The sequence below is a fragment of the Ochotona princeps genome, chromosome 27 (assembly GCF_030435755.1).
Source record: "Ochotona princeps isolate mOchPri1 chromosome 27, mOchPri1.hap1, whole genome shotgun sequence".
Lineage (NCBI taxonomy): Eukaryota > Metazoa > Chordata > Mammalia > Lagomorpha > Ochotonidae > Ochotona > Ochotona princeps.
In genome coordinates, this window is record NC_080858.1 from 17,393,273 (window position 1) to 17,412,890 (window position 19,618).

The 19,618-nt window shown below is 48.9% G+C and overlaps 1 protein-coding gene across 1 annotated transcript in view; it reads right to left on the reverse strand.

Moving 5' to 3' along the window:
• FAM234B (family with sequence similarity 234 member B) overlaps positions 1–16,847 on the reverse strand; it is a 37,191-nt gene extending 20,344 nt beyond the window's left edge. The window contains exons 1-3 of the mRNA XM_058656002.1: positions 16,404–16,847; positions 4,991–5,389; positions 3,598–3,696 (exon numbers count right to left, since the gene is read on the reverse strand). Coding sequence (XP_058511985.1) covers positions 3,598–3,696; positions 4,991–5,389; positions 16,404–16,440 — 535 coding nt within the window. The 5' untranslated portion in view covers positions 16,441–16,847. The remainder of the gene's footprint in view (positions 1–3,597; positions 3,697–4,990; positions 5,390–16,403) is intronic.
• Positions 16,848–19,618: the final 2,771 nt, after the last annotated feature.

The window sequence follows — 19,618 nt, forward strand, 5'->3', positions numbered from 1 at the left end:
AGGACCTGAACCCTGGCTGGACCGTTTGCCAGCTGGGGTCCCTGGGGCAAGTCCACTAGCCTCGCTGTGTCTGTTTTCTTGTCTGCAGATGAGGATCCTTACATCACTCTACCTAGGATGGTTTTCAGGGATAAGTTGATCCCTGGACATTACATATTTAGGCTTGCACACGACATACAGAAAGCACCAAATGCCAGCTACGCTCTTATTTTCATAATTTATGATACATCAGGCTGGCCATGTTGTGTCCACCCTATCGCCCTGCCATTTTAAGTCTCAATCCACAGTAAACCACTTAAAACTGACTGCAGACATCTCTAAGTTCAAAAGCTGATGAAGAAAAAAAGTTTTTTAAAATCACATGGGACCAGCATGGTGGCCTAGCTGCTAAAGTCCTCGCTTTGGACGCCCTGGGATCCCATATGGGCACTGGTTTTAATCCCGGCAGCCCTGCTTCCCATCCAGCTCCCTGCTTATTGCCTGGGAAAGCAGTCGAGGACAGCCCAAAGTCTTGAGACTCTGGCACCTTCATGGCAGACCCGGAAGAGGCTCCTGGCTCCTGGCTTCGGATCGGCTCAGCTCCAGCTGTTGTGGTCACTTGGCAAGTGAACCATCGGACAGAAGATCTTCCTCTCTGTCTCTCCTCCTCTATATATATATCTGACTTTGCAATAAAAATAAATAAATCTTTTTTAAAAATCACACACGCAGAAAACCAAAGAGAGAGAGGAGATAATCCATCTACAGGTTCATTGTCCCGAATGTCCACAAAGAAGCAGAGCTGGGGCCAGGTCAAGGCCAGGAGTTTCATTCCCGTCTCCCACACGGACACAGGGCCAAGGACTTGGACCATCTTCTGCTACTTTTCCAGGTGCACTGAGGGGGAGCAGTTTCAGGAGTAGGGCAGCTTGGGGTCCCAAACCTGTGCCCATATGGGATGCCAGCATCAAGAGGGTCAGCTTTATCCATACATCACGATCTTGGCTCTAATGGAGGAAATTTTATGCAAAGGTTTATAAGCAGGAAAAATGGACTCAAGGCCCAGGGGCCTGAAAATAGACTTCGAGGCTGTTGAGTTCTCCCTGGGACAGATCTCGGCCCACGGTGGCTCTTCAAAACATCACACAAGCCTCATAAAGGATTTCTCACCATGTCAAGGAAACATGCAGCTGCCAAGTCTCCAGAACTTACTTTGGTGCTTATGCTGGGGCTAAATCAGGGGTGGGGAACCACTGGCCCATGGGCCCACATGGTTAGATAGTTGAGATCATTTGGCCTGACCCTGCCAAGGCAACTGCAAGCAGGACTCAAAAGTCAATAAATCTACAATAGGCTAATCTTTAAGTGGATAATTCTTTTTTTAAGATTTATTTTATTTTTTATTGGAAAGTCAGATATACAGAGAGAAGGAGAGACAAAGAAGAAGATCTTCTGTCCATTGATTCAGTCCCCAACAGACATCAACAGCTAGAGCTGAATCAATCCAAACCCAGCAGCCAGGAGCCTCTTCCGGGTCTGCCATGAAGGTGCAAGGTCCCAAGGCTTTGGGCCATTCTCGACTGCTTTCCCAGGGCACAAGTAGGGAGCTGGATGGGAAGCAGGGCTGCTGGTATTAGAACTGGCACCCATATGGGATCCCGGCACGTGCAAGGTGAGGACTTTCGACGTGAGGCTATTGCATTGGGCCCTACGTGGATAACTCCGAACTGCCCACAAATGGCATTATAAATATCCAAGTAGCCCTTGGCAGAAACAAGGTTCCCCATTCTGGCCTAAATGATTCAAAAGTAGTTACTCGTGTCCTTAGTCTCCAGCTCGGATCAGCTTACAGACTGCCTCAGCTCTGCTTGGGTGTGGAAGCTGTGGGACAAACAGAATGCCCCTGTGTACCCACGGGGAAACGTAACCCTGTGTTTGCTTTTGCAGGAGATGGTGTAGCACTGGAATTCCTCAAACAGCACACTCCAGGCTCAGTAAGGACACTCTGAGCAGGATGTAAGGGACACCGAAGTGACAGGACGGTCCGTCAGAACTGTTACTGCCCGCAGGCACACAGGGACAAGGAGAGGAAACAGTCCCTGCACTCCAGGAGGGCCCGTAACAAGATGCCAATCTAAGTGGTCATGGATGTTGTCACCTACAGGGACCTGGAAGCATCCCCCCTGCCAACCTGCCCACAGGCCAAGCTCAGGTGCAAGCCACCATCAAAGCCACTGGTTACTCTCAACCTGCCTGAGCATAGAGCAGAGTTGGAGAGTAAACGGAGCAGGGAAAGGAGAATACCCAACCACGATGTACGTGTGCAAAGCTGTGGGATCTAGAACAGGAGTTTCCTGCCAGGGGGTGGGATGAAGGACAGAGATAACCAACCACGATGTGCGTATGCAAAGCTGTGGGATCTAGAACAGGAGTTTCCTGCCGGGGGGTGGGATGAAGGACAGAGATAACCAACCACGATGTGCGTGTGCAAAGCTGTGGGATCTAGAACAGGAGTTTCCTGCCGGGGGGTGGGATGAAGGACAGAGATAACCAACCACGATGTGCGTGTGCAAAGCTGTGGGATCTAGAACAGGAGTTTCCTGCCGGGGGGTGGGATGAAGGACAGAGATAACCAACCACGATGTGCGTGTGCAAAGCTGTGGGATCTAGAACAGGAGTTTCCTGCCGGGGGGTGGGATGAAGGACAGAGATAACATGGATGGAAACAGCATGAGGAGAGACCTTGAAAATCCCAAGTTCTCTGGCTGCTACTACAGAGTGTGGACAAGCCACTTCCTCTCAGGCTCTGCTTCTACTGGCCTGGGTGACCAGTAGCTCCCTCCAGGGTGGCTCTCTCGGGTGTCTTAGCCTGAGTTTCCTCTAAACGCGGGGCTCTCCTGCAGGAAGCAGCTGGGTGACATTACTCCCAGCAGATCCTCTTCGGCAGCATTTATAGAGACAAGCCTGGTACTCTGTCCCAGCGCCTGCTCACCTGTAGCAGCCTCAAGAAGACACAGCCCAGAGCCGGTTAAAGGCCCTGTCTGCAACGCCGGCATCATCAGTGGGCGATGCCAGTTCAGGTCCCGGCTGCTCCACTTCCCATCCAGCTTCCTGCTAACGGCCTGGAAAAGCAGCAGCAGATGAACCAAGTGTTTGGGCCTTTGCCATTCCCATGGAAGATCTGGAAGAAGCTCCCAGCCCTGGCCATTGTGACCAGCTGAGGCGTGAACCAACACATGGAAGGTCTCTCTCTTTCTCCCTCTATCTCTGTAAACTGCTTTTCAAATAAATAAATCTTAACCAAAAAAAAAAAAAAAAAAAAGACAAATCTGAGGTAGGCACTGCCTGGGCTCCCACACTGGAGGCTGGCTGAAGTCCGACTACTCGGTTCCTAATCCAGCTTCCCTTCCACCACCCGCGGGAAGCAGAAGATGGCTCAAGCACTCGAGTCCCTGCTCCCCGCACAGGAGAAGCAGCAGGCCTTCTTGGCTCCTGGCACGGGCCCAGGCTGGCCCGTTACTGCAGAAATCTGAGTGAAGCACTGGATGAAACATAGCTCTCTGTGACTCTGCCTTTCAAACAGATATCTTAACAACAAGAAGAAAACGCTTCTCTTACCCACTGCACTCCCATTGCTTGCTGTCAAAAAGGACAGAAGAACGTCACGCAGGCCGTCTCCATTCACGTCAGCCAGTTCCAAGGGAGACAGATCCCCACCTGATACACAGAAAAAGAGGAAGGTCCTCATCCAGTTACTGCCATCCAGTTCTCTGCTGCCAGGTTAGAAAGCCGACAGAGGATGATGCGACGCTGCTGGCAACTGCAGAGAAACCGGGCCGGCTTCCTGGTCCTCCCCAAGAACGCTTGCTTCTCCCTGTTCCTCCTGCTGTGTGAGTATACCATAAAACCCTTGGCAACCAACAGAAAACAAACAAAAAAGGTAGAGAGAAGGAGGCAGACTGGCTAGGGACTGCGAGATCCACGGCACAACAAGGTAATGAGCACCCTAGGTTTGTGCGTTCTTCCTGACCGTATACCCTACACTCAGCACAGGGTTCTGCTCTCCTGAACTTGGTACTGGCTGTGCCTTTACTTTGTTTTAGAGCTTTGCCATACCAGTAACAGTGCAATCAGGTTTTTTTAGATTTTTTTAAAATCTGGCACCTATGCTACTTCCTGACTGCTGGCTTCTCCAGTCATGGGATGTACAAGGCCAAGAGCAAACCCAGCGTGCTCATTACCTTGTCGTGCCGTGGGTCTCACAGTCCCTAGCCACTCTGCCTCCTTCTCTCTACCTTTCTTGTTTGTTCACAAGAATGTTCTAGAGCTTAGGCTGGGCAGTGGGTACACCCACAAAAGGTCACGAACCTTGACCCTGCAGGTAAATATTCCATGTGTAGATTATATTGGCCTTAGGAAAAATGGAAAATGAGAACACAGAATTTGTCAGAAGTGAACTCAACTGTGATGAGAGAAAAGTAAGACCACGCAAGGGGCCTGGGAACCACTCAGTCAGGCTGACAAGTGACAGGCTGCTGAGCACTGTCACACAATCCCCAGGGAATGAAGCCTGCTCCCAAGGGAGACAAAATCCCAGGAACCTGTTAGGAGCAAGACAGAAAACTCCCTTTTACATGAGATAATTTTCAAGTCTGAATGAGGTCAGGCTGTTTAAATCAGCAGGTGCCCGGGGTGGTCAGGCTGGCCTTGGGCCTGACTCCTCTGTCGACAGCTCTCCTGCAGCCTCACAGTCTGGAAACCAGCAGCACTGTGCCCTCATGCAATCCAATAAAGACCACAACACCAAAGAGTGATTGCCATGCGCCTATGGGTGCAGACATCCATCTCGAGGTTTCATTTTCAGATCTCGCCTCCACACCACTTCTCTCCGCCCCCCAGCCACACACACACTGAGCAGAATGCTGAGCGGGCCCACTAGTTCCTGAGACTTGGGGGGGAAGTTAAACACGATCAAACAGATGGAACAAGGGCCGACAACCCTGCACCTCACCTGCCTGGAAGCCCAAGTGGCGGCTCCACGTGCTGTGCAGATCTCGGGGTGGACAGGGGATCAGGAAAGCACAGAGCAGTACCAGCAGCATGGAGAGCCCCAGCGCCAGCAGGAAGACAGAGGTGCGCACGTACGACACCAGCGGGGAGGTCGCCTTCTGCTCCAGGCCCCCGAGGGGCTCCGTGGGGTACCCCTCCGTGGTGACCTCTGAGAGGTGCGGCGTGGCAGCCCCTGCAGCCTCCACGTCCGAGTCAGGCTCGGGGGCCTCCCCCAGAGCGCTCTTGCCATTTTTGACCCCTCCGTTCTTCTGCTGCAGGTTCAGCACAAGGTCATCCTCACTCTCGTCGCTGTCGGCCTGAGTGAGGGGATCATACTCCCCCAGGTCTGGGCTCTTCTTCCCTGCAAGAGTAGGACAGGGAATCAGGGAGACCTTGGCAAGTGTTTTCAACCGGACATGTGGACAGGGTGTGAGAGTGGACCCCAGGGCTCACTGCAGGGCGCTCGGGCTCCAGCATGACGATGCTCAGAGCCTGTGAGACCTTCACAAGGTCAAGCCTCAGGAGGGCGTTAATGCAGGTCTCCTGAGACCCTGAGATATTTGCCACAAGAGTTGCCAAGACACGAAGGGGAGAGAACAATGCGTCGCCCAAGGGCTATTCGTGTATGTATAACATCATCCACGTGCCATTGGAAATTATCAACCTCAAACTTAGCCTGCATGTACTGACCTTTAAGACCTACCTGCACCTGCCTTAGCAGATAGATGATTTTGCACCTCTTATGCAGCAGCCCAGGGGAGGTACGCTCTCCACCTTTTCATAAACCAACAAGCCAGGCCCTGCCCCCTCTGCCTCCTGTTCCACCACCAATCTCCCAACTCTCCCAAGAGGCCATGCATGTGCCGTGATGGCAGGCAGCCAGGTGCCCACATCAGAGGCCAAGTCAATGAGGCCACCCAGACGAGGACTTCCGGCCTCCAAAATCGTGAGCCACATAAACCTCTTTTCTTTATGAAATGGCCAATTTTGGCTATTTCATTATGGCAACAGAAAACAGACCAATATGAGGGAACACCAAAAAGTTAGTTGGAAATGAAATCAAAAGGAAATTTTTTTTATTGCAAACAAAAAATACCGAAAATTTTAGTTTTCCCATCATATGTCTTATCCATGACCTTTCTGAATAGCCTTCATATACACGGCGACCATAAACACGGAAGAGAGCACAAACCCGGTCTGGGCTTCAGCGGTTCTCTAGAACACATGGCAGCAGGCAGGGGGAGGTGGGAGGGTTTGGGGGAGAAGGAAAAGCACCATGCTCTAGAATGACCACCGCCCTGAGGCCTAGAAAACCAAAAGGGACAGAGAAATAGGCACACTGGAAATATCTTTATGGAACACCTGCATCTCACGTAGGAGCACCAGTTAGAACCCTGGCTGCTCCATTTCTGATCCAGCTCCCTGCTAATGCAACCTGGAAAACAACAACAGAAGTCCTTGGATCCCTGGCACGTGTAGAACACTCAAATGCAGCTCCAGGCTCTCTCAGTGTCTTCCCCCCGCCTCTCTCGCTCTCTCTCTCTCTCTCTCTCTCTCTCTCTCTCTCTCTCTGCTTGAACTTCACTAACGACCATCCCCACAGCTTGCGAATCAACTTCCCATAGGCCCATGGTGCAGGCTGCCACAGATTTCCACAGAGCCGCGAGGTCCTGATCCTTCCTGGGAAACTCGGAGAACAATTCTCTGGGTGCTGCAACTCACAGCCCAGTATTTCTGGCTTCTCAAGTGTTTCTATGGAAACAGGTCAGTTAATGCTGCACATTAGGGGGAGGTGCTTTCAGGACCCTCACCTCTGAGACTTACTGTGCCATCTGAGACTGCCATCTTGGAGTAACTGGTATTTACCTCCAGAACCACCCTTCTGAGCAGGTGCTCTGGCGGGAGTGGGGCGTGAACCCAGGGAGCAGGAGAGCAGGCTCGGAGAACCTGTCCTGCAGCCGGTGTACACAGCAAGCACCAAGCTCTCAGACTACATGCTGATTTCAGGTGGCTGAGAGGGAGAGATTACAGGTGACTTCAGCACAGCCGTTCAACCCCTTTGCCCCTCACTGAACGTTTTATAGCCTTGCTTCATGCTACAGCCAAAGAAGCATCCCTCCCCACCTTTTTTTTTTTTGGTCTGGTATAATCTTGAGCTTGTATAATGTTTCACTCAGGAATTTTTGAAAAAAAACACACACACACAACCCAGCTGATTCAAAATGGAGGGAGGGAAGGAGGGAAGAGATGAGAAGGCAGGCAGGGAAAGGGGGAGGAGCACTTTTATGACTTGGTTCCCCAAATGCCCGCAACAAGCCAAGGCCGAGGCTCAGCAGGCAAGGTGGTCTCCGGCGCCTGAGCCCTCTCCTGTGGCTCGCAGGGTTTGCATTAGCAGGAAGCTAGAACCAGAGCAGGCTGGAACTCAGACCCCGGCCCTCTGACATGGCACGGCAAGCAGTGCCTCTAGCGCCAAGCCAAACCCTGGCCCCAAGAGGAGTTCTGCGGGCTGAGCTCGGTCTCTGGGTCACTGCGACGCTGTCATGTCACCGATCACGCCTGAGTTTACTCAATGATGAAATGAAGTGATAAAACACTACATGGGTACAAGATCTGAGTAGTAAAATCTTTACTGTAAACTTGAGCATCTGGTGCACCCTAAACTAACAGTGCTTTTAAATGGATACCCAATAAAGTATTTTACAACATATATTCATTTCCAAAAAAAAAAAAAAAAGGATGAAAGATATTGAGTAATCTGTCATTCTGATTTGAAATTTCTACTGATTTTCATGATCAAAGCTATTCATTCTCTCTAATAAATACTAAATTTAGTTTTTAAAGGCAAAAATTATAAGAAAATAAATCTATTATTAGGAACTCAATGCAAAACAGGACTTCATCATAAGGTCATCAAGCTCAGGCTAGTTCCTACACTGCTGTTCTACAAGTCAAATGATTTTACCAATTAGGTCATGGCATTCCCTAATCATCCCATATAACTCCATCTGTCATAACCAGCAAACATAGCCATAGACTACTGTAACTGTAATATCGTAGAAAGATACTGCTTTATTTATTTCTTTATTTTAAAGCTAAATATACCTGACATTGGTATAGTAGTAACATATACCTACCATGGAATACTACTCAGCCTCCAAATAGAAGGACCTGCTGATAGACGCTACAATTAGATAAACCTTGAGGACATCATGACAGTCACCAACAGACAACGCAGCCTCTTCCACTTACACACCAAGAACAGTCACACTCCCAGACACAGAAAGCAGACATGGGTCCCAGGGTCTGGAGGCAGCAGGCAAGGGGAGTCATGTTTTACGAGCAGAGCATTTCTGTTCCATCAGGTAAAAAAGCTTCTGCCTGTTGACTACACAGCAGTGTGGACATAACCTGTGCACTTACAAATGAGAAAGAGGGTGCTCTAATGTGCAGATGATTTAAGTACCCCTCCTACAAAGATCCATGCATGGAAGCTTGGTCTCCAGGGATGGCGCTGGGAGGTGAGGGGACCTTGAAGAAATGGGGTCCAGTAGGGAGTCAGGACACTGGGGGCCCTGCCCTCCAAGGGGATGAGCATATTTCTCATGGGGCCTTGGTTAATTCCTAAGAGAGAAGTGTCACAGAAGCCCAAGCCTGATAACACACAGCCTCTCTGGCACCCTGTATTGAGACTTCAGCTAACCCCGCTGCACAGGCTCCTGTCATTGCCATGTCCATATGTAACCCACCATGAAGACCCTCACCAGAGCTGAGCTGCTGCAGGTGTCATGCCCCGAACCTCCAAAACTGTGAGCTAATCCAAACTCCTCTCTTTACAGAGGCAGCCTGCCTCAGGCACTTTGTTATAGGAATAAGAACAAAATACAGACAGCAAATGTTATGCTATGTGTACTGCACCACAATTAAAAACTATATTTTTAAAGACTGTACCTAACAAAGAAGAAAACACACACACAGTGTGAGGAGTGATGTGAACATCCCACCTTGGACCTAGCACCACCTCCAGCTTTCCCTTCCCACTGCTTGTGAAATTTGCCCCATTCCGGTCTGGTTATCTACCAATGAAATGTAACCTCTTGGCATCTTACCTGAGAACCCCACCCACCAATCTCTTGCAGCCCCTTCCCCTAATCCATTTACCAATCACCCTCAGGCAATCACTTGTGACAATCTTAGTCACCAATCCCTTGGGGCCCACCCACAACCCCTCCCAATTCCCCAGGCCCCCCACACACTGCAGGCTCACCTAGGCTGTATAAATGAGCCTCCACATGTGCCCCTTCCTCTCTCTCTTCTCCTCCTTCCCTCCCCTTCCTTTTTACCTGGCTCTCCCCCATCCTCCATCTTGCTCCCTTCCCCTGCCCTGGCAGACCCTCATCATGCCACCATGGCTGAAGACATGCATCTTCTAGTTCTCTTCCCCTCCAACCCCGTTCCCACTCCTACTCCGTTGCAATAGACGACCTCCTAAAGCATCTTGCTGCATCTGGGATTTTGGTGTTCGGTAAGCTAATCATGAAAAGAGGACTTGGCTGAGGGAAATTAGCTGTGCATAAGACCTGTAAGTGAATCTTAAAACCTAACACACAGAATCTTCACATCTCAGACCTGAGACTTCAAAGATCGCATACTCCTCTCCAACCCTTATTCCTAACCTGCACTACAACTGATTCTAGACACACAGCAGGCAGTCACTCGGCATACCTGGATGTAAGCAATCTAAATGGACCCATGGTCCCCCAATCTAGAAAACAATTATTTACACTGAACCAACAATCGATTTCTGGGTGGTTTTCTCATTTTGATTTCTGGACTCCTTTTCCATACGCAAATTCTTCAAATGCTTAACATTATCAGCCACAGAGAACTATCACACAGTATATAAGAGCTGCTTCCTCCCAAGTGAATAACCATGGAGCCAAACCTTGGCCCGCTCGCTGTCTCTGGGATCTTCTGTAATGACCTAAGATTTCTTAACAGTGGGTCTCACTCTTTATGGAATGGGATATTATTCCCATCTTATACGACTATTATGAAGATAAAGTAGCATATACACGGTTCTTAGTAGTCAGTTGACCACCAAACTCAGTAAATTTTAGTGTCTATTATTGTCATTATCATTATTATCGCTGGTTCCCAACTAACTCCATCTGGTCTCCCCATCTCCAGATTTTTCCAACCCATGGGCGGCACTGTCTCAGGTCTGCCCAATGCCCTGATACGCTCCTTTGGATGCATTAGGATTTCCCAGTGCTGTTTCAAGGGCAGTTCCCAATCCCAGGGTGGGGCTGGCCAGAGAACCGCAGGGAAGCACCTATCTGCCTGCTCTCGGACCACACACTGCCAGATCCGGGTAGTTCTCCCAGCAGCCTCAGCGCAGCACCCATTCTACTTAAACTCCTGAGCATCCTTAACACACACTAAGATCATTCCATAATTGTGCAATTGGAGGCTTAGCACCAAATGAGAAAGTCAGCATCAACATCTACTTAACCTCAGGAATCAGCTTCCACGTTTACAACAATCACACCAGCCTGGAACAGCACCTTTGCCGAAGTGAAAGCATTACTAAGACATTGGCTAACAAAAGAAATCCATGTTTCTCACATGATATTAATCAATGGTAGTTCACAGGAAAGAAGAGAACATGGCTCCATGTGCTACAAAACATAGAATCTTTCCAAAATCCTTAACAATGCTTTTGAACATCTGGGAGTGGATCAGGGAGCTGCTGCTGAATTCGTCTTTATTGAGGATGGCAAAGGAAGACATCTTTGTCATACTCTCTTCCTTAAAATAAAAATGGAGGGGGGGAGGAAACAGCCACATTGCCAAACCATGATTTATGAACAGCTATGGCGAAATGCAACCATCCATGTATTGCACTGAGGAAACGGGGTGGGAGACACCAAACACAGCAGTTGAAATGGCAAATGCAGAGGCCGCACCTCCAGCTGGAGGGCCGAGATCTGGGCCTGAGTCTGTTCACAATTCTACCTTCCTGCTAAGGCATAAACTGCACAGCCTGGGCAGGCGCAGTGAGCTTCAGCAGTGAGCAGAGTCCAAAGAATGGATGATGACAACAAAGATGATGACGATGACAACAGTGGTGGCGACGACGGTAATTGGAAATGTATCTAATGCTACTATATCAGACACTGATCTAATCATTTACAGGTATTAGTTCACTTAATGCCCACAGCAACCTTACATGATGGGTATTATCCTCATTTTAACAAGAAATCTAAAATGCACAGGTGGAAACTGCCCAAGATCACATGAACTAACAAGAAGAACAGCCAGGATGTAAACCCAGGCTTTTCACTGCAAAACCCACTTGTTCTCACCAGCAAGTTATACAGCCGCCCTTGTGTCCCAAACAGAGGCTGAAGCAGTAATGTCCTCCCTGGAAAGACAGGACTGGGGCCACAGACGCACCAATAACCCCCCTCAACACTCTGGAGTCACAGGGGAGGGAAGACTGAATGAGAAACGTTGCAAGCTGATGTTGTGACAAGAAGGAAACTTGCAGGATGCCAGCTCAGGGAAGTAGAGGCACAATCAGTTCTCAACAGGTTCTTAAAGAAAAATAGCATATGGAACCCACTGGAAACAGAAATGAGGCACAAATTCAAGGAGGATAAATTTAACATTATAAAACTACTAAGCAATGATAGGAGAACCACTGTGACGATGGGACAAGAACACACAGGCATCCTACAGCTGACAGTGGCCAAGGATGGACAAAGTCACCCTGGAAAAGGGCCCAGCATCTCCAGACACCAAAGTGAATGTGAATAACAGGCTCCATAAATGAAAGCAAAGGCTGAACCAGCATTCTAACATAGTGACAAGCAGGTAGCCTCAGACAGGCCAGGAATGACACCTGTACAAAGCAAGCGCAAGTGGGAAAGGATCTGAGTGATTCTGGATGAAATTCCTGTGTCCTTCTAGCACCAGCCCACACTCCTGCCCCAGGTTCTGCCCCTTCTGAGTTGGACCATCAACAGCTGGAAAACAACTCCCCCAATAAATAAAACTATTAACTAAGGAAGGAACCACCAGCATTAGTACTCACTCCAGAACATTCTTCAGAATTTTGCAAACATTGAAGAAAAAATTATAGTGACACAAAGCAAACAGAATCAGCCAGAGAACAAGTGCTGGACTAATGATACCACAAGATCCATCGGGCCTCATTAAGTTCAAGAAATTAAACACGGCCTTCCCTGAAATACCGATTCACAGAAAGATACCATCTTTCTAGGAAAGAAATATCAATTCTGTGGAAAAGGCAAAAAGTAAACAAGCAGGGTTCAATGAAAACATGGGAGACAGTAACACAATGAGTTTAGGAAAATAACCACTATTGGAACCAGCCAAAATAAAAGATACTGTGAAAAAACAGAGTCAGAGACACAGAGGATAATCCCGTGAAAATCAAGCAAAAGGAAGGCAAAACGAAGTCACACGAATGGCTGGTCATCCTGAGCACTCGCCAGCCACTCTCCCAGCCTTCTGCCTGTCTTGGCTGAGTGAATCCAGACTACTCTTCATGGCAGACCCATTAGCTCCTTGGTGGAGACTGGGAAACTCAAGTGAGCCATGGTTAAGCAGCAAGTAAGCTCAAATCCTAGTAGTCGGCTTCAAAGTCTACCTTTTCCCATGGAAAAGGTCAAGGCTTTAGGAAAGATCAGAAAGTGACGGATACTGAGAAAAAAGGATACCAAGACAGGCACAAGGGAAGAGGCGCACAGAAGATGAAACCAAAAGAAATATTGAAGAGATGTTTTTAGAAGTTCCCACCAAAAGCTTCAGAGTAAAGGGTACACAGAATCCCCAGACAACAGCATACAGAATTCAAGAGAGACAGTGCCTGGCAGAGGCACTGCACTTCAAGGGCACCAAGGGATCCTATGGGTCAAACGAAAGAGTCAAATTACCAAGAATGGAAATGAAACAGGCCGGTTTTTCCCCAGAAATGGACAATGCTGAAAAATGGGCCCAATACCGAAAAAGTCTTCAGAGAAAGCAAGCGTGGCTATAAGTTCCAGAACTCAGAATCGACCACTCTGTCTTTGAAGCATGAAGGCTAACACTCAAGAACCCTCCTGCGTCTTTGGCTGATTTAGGGCCAGACTTTTTAAGAAGATTAAATATTTATTTTGACGCTAATATATTATATGTCATTCAGATCATATAGAAATAAGCTTAATTATTACAGACTACCAGGCCTTTGGGTGGGTTTTTTCCACCAATTTTATTATTTCAGAGCCAGAGACAAAGCGAGATTAACAAGAGGTTAATCTTCCACACACTGGTTCATTCTCTAAATGCCTGCAACAGCAAGGGCTGGGCCAGGGATGGAGCCGGAAACTGGGCACACACTCCAGCTCTCCCACAGGGACCCAATTATAGCGGCAGGAAGCTAAAATCAGGAACTAAAGTCAGAGACAGGAATCAAACCTGGACACTGTGCTGTAGGATGTGGGTGTCTTAACTAGGCCAAACACGTGCTCCAAGACTGTGTGAGCAGCTCTCGAACTTCCTCCAGCCCTACCTAGGTTTTGCAGCTGGATACGAAAGCCACAGGCACTTAGCATTTATTCTCTTTGCTGCTCTCAGCTAGGTATGTCCTGAGTACAAAGTTTTCACAGCATAAGGCAGGTTCTGAGTCCAAATTACGTCAACATAAATGAGGTTCCCACCACCTCTGGTTTTCCTCTTAGAAGACTGGGCACGTTGGGTCACAGTATTTACAATGTCATGCAAAGGCAGACATACATGAGAAAGCAATGTGACGAAACCACCCCCCAAATGTTTTTGGGAAACTCCTTCAAAATATCCCATTCTGCAACATACGCTACCCTGCAGCACTATATGCACACTTACTACACCACACACCTCAGCGCAAATCAAGGTAAATAATTCATATCACGACCCAGTTTATCTAGCAGCACATAACTGCTCTAAGTTACACATAATAAAACAAACCTTAACAATAATATTATGATATGAAATTCCCTTCTGTGTTTGACCTTCAAACTTTTAAAATGGGATGTCTGCCCCACCGGCTTTAGGCATGCACCTGTTACTAATTAACCTCACCTGATGCCCATGAGCCAGCCGGCAGTCCACCAGGAGCCTGGTGAACCCCAAGCCGAGTGACCCTCGAGCTCGGGGAGCCTCTGGGGAGCTTAGTGAACCCCAAGCCTGGTGAACCCTGAGTTGGGGAGTTTTGTGAACCTCGAGCTTAGGGAGCAACTGGGAAACTGATAAAACTCATTGGTAGAAACTGCTCTTTCCTCTGGAGGTGGCCCTCTTCAGATTGCTACAGCAGCTGACCTTCCTCCAGGCATCACATTCATCAATGACCCTGGTACTGACAGAGATAATATAACAGCTAACCTTTACTGAGTCGTTAACCTGGTCAAAGGTTAACAAGCCTGTCAGTTACAACCAACCCTTTCAGGTAAAGGGTCCTACAGCTTGGGGCAGACACTGACGGCTCTATCCTGGCACTAGCACTGTAGCTGAGGCAACAAGCTTCCTGGAACAAGCAGCCAGTTGGCTGAAGGCAGAGCCCATCTGTGGCTCTTAGCTGCCTTTCTGTTCTGTTTTTCCTCACAGGTGCACGCTCTTGCTCGCTCACTCTCGCTCTCTCTCTCACACACACACACACAAATGGGCTGTTAAACTAATATGACAAGGCAGTCCAAATAGAAGTCTTAGAGCCCCAATTACAGGGTATCTGGAAATAATAAGAAGAAAGCAACTACTATCCAATATAAAAGCTAAAAATTTGTATTTTGAGTGGGAGGGAGTGGTACAGGAGGAAAACAAGCAAAATTGTAGTTTTAAAAAAATCACTTCACATGAAGAACATAGGTAAGGCAACAGTATCAGACACACCTTGCTGAAGGGCCAGGCTGCCTTCCAAACAGGTCCAAGGACAACGCTACCAGAAATCCTTTACCTAGCCCATCCGCTACCAACAGCAACAACACCACAGCTCAAGAATTTCTAAAGCAAGACTTTCTTGTACTCTTAGCCTCAGCGAATACCAGCCTCCTATGCTGAAAAAGAAATGTAACCACTAAAGGAAGCTAAACATGCGATATTGCATCACCCAAGGCTACGCTCTTCCAAGCAGATTCACTCTGCAGGTTCAGGGACTCGTCTCCTGTTTCCTTTCACCACTATGCACACATTCCAAGACAGATAGCATCAGTGTCCCTTCTCCTGTCCTTGTGAGCCCTTGTTAAAAAAAAAAAATTGTCCCTGGTCACCAAGTCTGGCAGCAGCAGCACTATCCAAGGTGCCAAGCCTGTTTCAGGGCAGCAGACTGCCAGCCCCCCAAGCACCTACACTGTAACCCCGATATCCGTGGCAGCAGAAGCCACTGCTTCTCCCTCTAACGCCTTCAGCCATCTGCACATACCTGTTTCTCTCTAATGGCTAACACCTATTCAGGCAGAAATGCTGTGTTCACCATTCATGCCAGCAGAATGAATCTACTTTTAAGAAAATGCCAAGTTCCTGGTTGTCCCATTCTGACGGTTTAAGATGGGGAAAAAAAAAAAAACTTGCAGTTGCTGCACAAAGTCCTGAATCGGACTCTGCAAGTTGTTATCACCCTAGTGCTTCTGGAAGGAATATATTCCACACATTCACTGCAACTTACAGGCGGCAAATCATCCCCTGGCTGGGCCTGGCGGGGTGGGGAGGGTATCAAAACCTTCAAAACCTTCAGAGCTGGAGACACCCCTGAGTTCAAGACCAGGCTTTTCCAGGCCTGCCTTCGTGATCCTGGACAACCGAATTAATCCTTTCCCAATGCGCCCATTTTCCTCTCTTGTACAATGGCAACGAACTGAGGTACCGGTAATACCTAGCCACGGCTGCGTCACCGCCGGCACCACGGGGGACGGCTTCTCCACCGTCCCTGGCTGTCCAGTCGCCCCTGCTCAGGCCCAGGTCCTGCGCAGGGCGTAGGCGGCTGGAGTCCCCGCGGTACCTCGTCCCCGGAAGGATGCTTCTCTCCGCAGCCCTCCCCAGGACGGCTGACAGTCTCTCCGCAGCAGCGCCCACCGGCCTCCGCTCACCTGTCCGGCCAGGCCCCGGCCGCCCTTCCCCGGAAGCCCCCAGGCTCACCGAGCGCCGGCGCCCCCACCCCCCGGCCCCTGCGGGTGCAAGGACCCCAGCCCGCGGGGGCTGCACCCTCCTCGCCTCCGGGCTCCCGCAAACTGCGCCCACGGCTCCAACGGCCTCGTCCGTTCCCCACCACAGCCTCGTCTGTCTGTCTCCCCAAACCCGGTGCGGGCAGGGGTGGTCGCGAGGCTGCGGAGACTCCTTACCCGGGAGCTTGAGCGCCCTGGACAGCACAGTCGCCATGGCGGAGGCCCCCGGTGCGCGTGCGCGCGCCCGCGTCCTGCCGGGAAGTGTAGTCCGCAGTGGGGCCGGGACCTGGAAAGGTGGGAGCCGCTGGGGAAGCTGAACCTGAGGGAGACGCGGCAGAGGCGTCCCTGTGCACGCCCACGGTGCTCGGAAGGATGCTGGCTCGCTCCGAGCCACATGTACACAATCAGTTAAATGGCAGAAGCTGTAACCACCCCAGGGGCTTAGTAGTAAGACTAGAACGAAACAGACATTGAAGAGGGCGTGGGCTGTGAAAAACGCGTGGGTTTTGGGTATCGGACAGACTGGATTGGGCTGCTACCTGCATCCCTTACTACCTGCGCCATCTTGGGCGAGGCGCTCGGTGCGGCTGAGGACAGTCTTGTGTACCTCACAAACTTGCTGAGAGAATTTATCAAGTGTTGATAACTCACTGCGCAGAGTGTGTTTAGGTTTCTGAAGCACGGGCTTAAGTGTCCCGGAGATGCAGTCTGATTTCTTTCTCCCAGCCCTTCCCAAGTCTGCTCAGCCCCTCACTCTGAGGCTTCTAGCTTACAAAATCCAAGAAGCAAGACCCAAAAGGTACGCCATTTAATGCAGCTGTGTAAAGGGTTCTACCGCTCAGGACCTGGGACTGTCTTAAGAGTTCAGGTAGTTCCACCTGCCTTGAGCCGCAGCAACTGTCACCACCTCTCTTTTTCACCACGGAAACTAATGGCACCGGTACTCTAAGAGCACAGACTCTAAAACTGAGTTCAAGTCCCGATTCTGTCACTTCCAAGCAGCTAGACCTGGAGCCTGTTGCTTATTCTCCCCCGACCTCCATTTGTTCCTCTGACGAATGGGAACGAAACGATTGCTGTACCATTGCCATACACGGGAAGCACTGGCTCAGTGCCTGTCACCTGCAGTTTTGTTAGCATCAGCACTTCTTCTTATTAATAATATTATGGTTTCCATCATTTACACGCTGACTTGAATGCTGCATTTAAAGACAAAGCAAAGGCTTACTCATGTACTTCTTCTTGAAACAATCCACCATACCCCAGGCCTTTACCGTTTGCCACTTCTTTGGAAACATGATGAAACATCCCATTTGACGCCTATGTAGGTCACGGAAGAGGCACAGCACTCCAAGTCACAATGGCCCAGTTGTTGCTTGTCTGATATCAGGTGAGTTCATCAGAACGTGCTCTTGAGATATCAAGACTGGAGGAAAGGGCCTTTACGTGTGAACAGGATGTAGGAAGCGTCATTTTCGGGGCAGAAGAAAGGAACCTGAGTTCCTAGCAGAAGGTGCAGGTGGGCTGGAACAGCGAGGTGACAGAGGACAGGAGGAAGGGGGAAAAAGCTGTCCACGTTTCTCAGTGACAGAGTGTACTCCAGGAGAGTTCCTTCTTGTGTCATTCAAGCGAAATAAAACCGTGCCATTTAAAGTTTCATCACCTCAGCCTGCATTTCCCCCCAAGCGCTTGGGTGTACGCTGTATAGGGACACACATCCAACAGACAGAGCACCTCAAGCCCTCAGATTCCTACAGCTCCTCTCTCTGGCGTTCCAGCATTCCCCAGAATCACTCCAGCACTTCCCAAGGGAGCTTCAGGAGGGGAAGCAGATCCCAGGGAGTCCCTAACTCCTGTGTCATTCCTCCACTTTGTTTTCTCATCTGGAAATCTCTCCCATCCTTCCACTCTGTTTTCTTCTGAACATAGGAAATGGAACTTGAAAACAGTATTTCTCAAATTTAACCTATGGACCTGCTTCTTTTTAATCTTTTTACTTTTAATTTTTAATTCGTATTTAACACAATGTAATCTGTAGATGCAATTTTCTGAGAACAGTAACATTCCCCCCTCCCCCTTCCTTGCTGCGATATGGGATGGTGGTGGTAACTTAATCCTCTGCACCAAACATGGACTGTAGCCAAGTCTGTGCTTTGGTGTCTGGGCTGTGGCACATGTCTTGGCCATGTCTACACAGGAACCTCAAAGCATTCATGGAAAAAAATGTGTGTAATGGAAAAGAAAAACCCATGTGTGGATATGTGGGGCAGACATTGTGCACAGTGGGTTCAGCTGCCACTTAGGATGCCCAAATCCCATATAAGAGCATCAGTTTTAAGTCCTAGTTATCACTTCTCCAATCTAACTTCCTACTTATGCCACCTGAGAGAATGCAAATGATGGTTCAAGTGCTTCGGTGCCTACTATCCACATGACTTAGATGGAGTTCCAAGCTCCTGGCATGGGCCTGGGCCAGCCATGGCTGTTACAAGTATTTGGAGAGTAAACCAATTCTGTGTGTGTGTGTGTCTGTGTGTGTGTGTGTATGTGAGAGAGAGAGAGAGAGAGAGAGAGAGAGAGAGAGAGGGACTCTGCTTCGAATGGATGAAAACAGCAAAAAATAAACATTTATAAGGGAAAATAGGAATCTACAGGTGGGTATTTGGCCTAATGTTATTTAGGATGATCACACCCCACATCAGACTACCTGGGTTCAATTCCCACCTCCCTCTCCTGACTCCAGCTTCCTGCTAATGCAAACGCTAACAAGTATTTTTTCAAGTGCTTGGTTCCTGCCACCCACATGGAAAACCACATGGGAATTCTGGGCTCCCAGCACTGATCTGGCCCAACCCTAACTGTTGTGGGCATTTAGGGAAATAAAACAGTGGATGGAATATTGAGCTCTCTCTCCCTGTCCCTCTCTCTCATTTTCCAGGAGAAGAAAATAGATAAATAAGTAAATAAGTAAATAAATACTTTAAAAATTAATGTATAGTCAACCCCATATTCAACCAACTACGCATATTTTTTAAAAGTTCCATCCATCCGTGCATGTATATACCTTTTTCATACCATTATTTAATATAACAATTACTTACACCACATTTATATGGTTTTGTTTTTAGCAGTAATCTAGACACAACTTAAAGTGTGTGGGGGGACTGTGCAAGAGAAATGCCAGTACTGACTGTACCCCGTGCTGTAAGCACGCTCTGATGAGTGTATCTGTGCGGGAGGTGGGCACAGCCATGGAACCGGTCTCCCGTGGATACTGAACTTCTCTTCTAATTACAGGAAAAATTCAAAACAACCATCAAATGAGTCAGGACCCTTCCCTCTCCCATAGGAAATGCCTGGGCACTCCTCTAGTTATCTGGGGGAGTGTGACC